The 4,918-nt window shown below is 47.4% G+C and overlaps 1 protein-coding gene across 1 annotated transcript in view; it reads right to left on the bottom strand.

Annotated features, from left to right (window-relative positions):
• The window catches only part of jazf1a (JAZF zinc finger 1a), a 10,358-nt gene extending 5,717 nt beyond the window's left edge, over positions 1-4,641 (bottom strand). Inside the window, exon 1 of the mRNA XM_076075366.1 lies at positions 4,505-4,641. Coding sequence (XP_075931481.1) covers positions 4,505-4,619 — 115 coding nt within the window. The 5' untranslated portion in view covers positions 4,620-4,641. The remainder of the gene's footprint in view (positions 1-4,504) is intronic.
• Between the last annotated feature and the right edge of the window lie 277 nt (positions 4,642-4,918).

Here is a 4,918-nt window from a genome sequence, read left to right on the forward strand (position 1 = left end):
CACAGAAGTCCATCTCTCTAACCGGCAGTACACTGCTGCCCCCTGCTGAATGCACACTGTGTGCATGTTGTCCACATGCATGTGCACGTGTGTGTGGGTCTGCGCGTGTGCCTTTACATGTGTGTGTGTGTGTGTGTAGAAACCAGGCCAAGAATGCATGGCTTGTTTCGCAGGCTGCTAATTAAGCCACAGAGAGCATTTTAACGTGTTTCTAGAGCAGCAGGCAACCGGATGGAGGGAGAGGAGTGGAGGAGGAGGAGGAGGAGGGTGGGGGGGGGGGGGGGGGGGGGATATGGGTGGGGGAAAAGGCAAACTTCTCTGTAATTACCCTGCGCAGTGCTTGGCGGGGCACTCGGGTCCCTGCCACTTCCGAAAAGGTAATCTGTGTGACTGTGTGTATGCGGATGTATGTGTAGCGTGAAAGGAGAGGGCCTGCAGTTTCCAGTTGGGGATGCCGGTCCACTAATTGCTCCGCTCCGCCCTGACAGGTCATTTAGGAAGTACATTGAAACCCTCTCTCTCTCACACATGCACTAACACACGCCCCCTTCCCCTCTCACACCTCGGAAAGTGGGATGGGAAACAATCTGGCAACTACAGCCAGGTTATATGTTTTACATCATCATCATCATCATCATATCAATAGGGGTGTGTTCTGATACTGATTCGTATCACATAATATGGCAAATGTATGAAAAATCAATCATCATCATATAATACATTTAGACTATCAATTCATTATTTATGTAGTTTTTCAAGTGAAGACACTGAAGATTTCATAGTTTCAGCTCCACAGTTGGGATGATTTGCAGCTTTTCTGCATTGTTGTAAACTGAATATTTTGGGCTTTTGGACTGTTGGTCGGACAAAACAAGACATCTGAAGGCATCACCGTGAACTTTAGGGTATTGTGATGGCCGTTCAGTATTCTGTGACATTTCACAGACGGACTAAATCACTAGGTCAACGATCAACAATTAGAGATAGTGGCTGAAAAGTGCAGCCTATGCAGAGGGGCCTTAAACGTGCATTCTTTCCAGCAGGGGGCGCCTACTTATTGTCATGTCCATACATATTGTACAAGCAGAGAATCTTCACATCTGAGAAGCTGGAAAAAGCGAAATTTTAACAATTATCAAATCTGTTATGGATTCATTTTTTTGTTGTTCAGCTTGTGTATTAATCGACTAACCATATAGCTCTGAAGATCAAAAGGATTTCATCTGAAAGTCAATTATTGCTCAGACTTACTGGCAACATCAGGCACACTAATGCGAAGACACATTCTGGTAATTCACATAATACCTCCTCTGCTATGCAATTATGTCATTATTCAAAAGAAATCAACAGCAGCAGGGAAGGGGCGTTTCTCAGCCAAACCTGGCCGGTGGGCTGAGTGATTACGTGTTTAAAAGTTACTGTAGGTCAATTATCTGCATGCTTTAGCAGAGACCGCTTTATTACAACACAATGCTGACCTGACTCGTCTTGTCTAGTCACACCTCAGTCTTTGATCCCGGCTATAAAACCAAATCCAAAAGAACAAAAATCAAAGCTAATTCCGTCTAAACAAAACTGAGATGTTTGGCATTTCCCCGTGCTCAACCCCTTATTTTTCCTCCCTTAACCTTCTCTTTCAAATCTCTTTCCCCCTCCCCCCCTTCCTCCCCCTATTTGTTGAGGTAAGAGGCAGGTATGTGCTTGCGCAGGTGGGAACACAGGCAGATGAGCCTGACATCATTGCATTCCTCAGACCTTACCGAGAGTCACCGCACAAAGCCGAAGCCACAAAGACAACAACCAAACACCACACGGAGCACAGTTCACCTAACCCATTTCCTCTCGCGTTCAGCCGCAATCTAAACAGCGCTGGTATGTTATTGGAAGGCTGCGATCCTTTCTTCTGGGATGAGGTCACACATTACCTCACGGAAAAGATCGCGACGGGCTCATCTGGTTGGTTTTGCTGCCAGCTATTGTGTGCTGTGTCAGAAGAGGCACGAGTCCAAATGAGATACAAGTTGAGATCATTGACACACAGGCAGAAAAATAAATGTAACTCTTTTTTTTGGACAATGTAGCACAAAGGATGTCTGGCCACAAGAGGGCAGCACAGTCTACGATAATGACCAAAGTGTTTCTGGCACAGGCCCACACTGACTTTGAGGCCCATACTGACTTTGAGACCTACTGACTCACTTTTACAGCCGTTTACGTCTGCTAGCGCACATCTGTTGTCACCTCTGGATTATCCGATTGATTGTTAGCGCCTGCTTTTTTTTTTTTCATAATCTATTTGCACACAGCAGGACGGACCACAATCAAGGCAATCGGTTATCTGCAAAGCTTCAAACAGCTTATCTGAAGTCTCACGTGCAGGAGCTAGGAGGATCACATTAGCGTATCTTTTGATTGAATGTTGATCACACACACACACACACACACACACACACACACACACACACTGCTGCACCATTTCAAAACCTGGAAGAGGGAAGTCAAAGCTAAATGCCGCTACCCCCCCGCTTTCTCTTACCTCAATCCCTTCCATTTGTCACACTTATCCATGTGGTAACTGATCTGCGAGGAGTATTGATTAGACCGTGTGTGTGATCTCGGTGCCGCGGGACGAGTCGGCAGAGGGGGAACTCATTAATCCGAGCTATCTAACCGGTAAACTGACATCCTGCTCGGTTGAAGGCTGGGGTCAAATGTCAAGCTAAGAGCCAGATGGGGCGTATATCAGTGTAGGCCACGGCTCTGTGACTGAAAGCACCATATCTGTTCTTGCATTTATGTCACAATATCCTTTAATTTGTTTTTCTGATTGGTTTGGAGTCTTTGTCAGAAGATATATACTGTTAAAAATAAAACGGTCATTCACAGCGTTTGTTTATCCCCTCTATTTGGATAATTTGCAAGTGATCCACGGAGCATATGTTGGGATGAAGACCAGCATCACCCACGCTCACTCTCTCCTCACGCACACAAAACTTGACCCCTTTATTTAAACATCAACACATCAGTCCTGTGACAACATCACACGTCGGGTGTCCTCGCTACAGCTAGCTGCTCGGTAGCGCTCTTTGTTGGCGAGACAGCAGGTGTGCAATAACTCAGCCAATATACTGCCCTCAACCAACCCCTTTGGAGACGGCCAGTTGCCATGGAGACTGGCTCAATGAAGCATCCATTCTACCCTCCCCCCCCCCCCCTCACCCCCGCCACCTCACACCCGCTTCAAACAGCCTCCCGAGGATGGATACCCACCACAAATAATGATTAGAGCACGTCAACTTTGTTACAGATTAGCGTGTGGTTGTTTTTCACCAAATCCTTCCACGCTGTAATTTGCTTTTGGTGGATTAAAGGTGAATCTATTCGTGTTAAAACAGAAGCAAGCATTAGAACTGTGCTGCAAAATGTGTTAAAATACTGAACAATAATTACATTGCATGGTACTAATTAGGCTACATTTTAATGATTTAGATAAGGTGAACAGCAAAGGGAGAACTCACTCGTTAAAAAAAAACTATTAATATTGTATTTGCAACTGCATCTAAGAGAGGAACAGCAATTATTTAACAATTAAAATATGTCTATTCTGTTTTCTTTGATAGGCCACATTTGTCACATGCATTTGAAGGGGAAAAATAAAAGGTAATAAATGTATCACCAATACAGACAATTGTTTTATACTAAAGCACTACCTGCGTCCTTATTACCTAGTAATAACTTAAATAACTTGCATGAATGTCATACTAGTCCACACTGAGGTGTTTACACAGTAACTGTCTATGTGTCAACGTGTGGGTAAACTGAGTGTGGGTCTATACATGCAGTTATCAGAGTGATTACCGTTAGATGGAAATCTAATACGCGGTGCAACAAGTTGACGCTTGTGCATGTGCAAGAAAATATATGCAATTTCCTTGCATGTCTTTCCGCAATACGGGGTCAATGGTAATTAAGTGACACAAACATGATCGGATAGCAATGCAAAAAAAAGGTGACGTCTCGATGCGTAAAGACACCTGAGGCGACAGAAAAGCGACGCGGGCAAGCTCAACACACAAGCGGTGTGAGACTGCACCGCATCAGGCCTGGGAAACGTAAACACACACACACACAGAGACTTCTCAGCGACGTTAGCTGTGAAAACCGCTGCCTGGTCGGAATGCTAGTTACACCTATGAGACCTTACGCGGCCCTCGACGTCGAGTCACCGCTGCGAGAGGTACCTATCGTGGCGAAAGCACAAATACAAATCGAGCCGGTCACGTATTTCACAGAGTAGCAGTGTTGTCTTTCAAAATGAATTAAAGTCTCGTGTTGCTGAATAACTCGCTCGCCGACGAGCGTCGACCGAGAGCGAGCAGCAGGAATAGCGGAATGCACGCCTATTTGCAGTCAGCTAACTAGCTATGGATGCTAGCGGCAGCTAGCTGCCTAGCTCCGTCTCTCTCTCTCTCTCCCCGCCCCCCCTTCCTCTGGCCTGACTCACCGATGTGATTGTCCTCGATGTGGACGATGAGCTCGGCGAGAGTCTCGAACTGCAGACCGCAGCCCCCGAACCTGCAGGAATTGGAGAAGAAAGAAGCGGCGGCGATGCCCGTCATGTTTATCGGCGCTGGTGCATTCACCGGGTTGGGAAGGGGACCGGGGAGGGGAGGACCGGGGAGCCGGGGGAGGTGAGCTACGAGGAAGGTTGAGATTTTGGGATTCGGGGTGGGAGCGCCGCAGAGCGCGGAGCAGCAGACACCGGGTCGGCCAGACAGGACAGCGGCGAACGCAACTGGGAGGGCAGGCGGGACGGTGCCAAGGTGGGGGTGGGGATGGGGGGGGTGGAGGGGAGGAGGGGGAGGCTGGCCTACGTCACGACCTGCCTACCTGTTGGGATCTGTGCCCCCGAAGCCTC

Source organism: Anarhichas minor, unplaced genomic scaffold, assembly GCF_050575085.1.
Source record: "Anarhichas minor isolate MPS153535 unplaced genomic scaffold, ASM5057508v1 ptg000051l, whole genome shotgun sequence".
Lineage (NCBI taxonomy): Eukaryota > Metazoa > Chordata > Actinopteri > Perciformes > Anarhichadidae > Anarhichas > Anarhichas minor.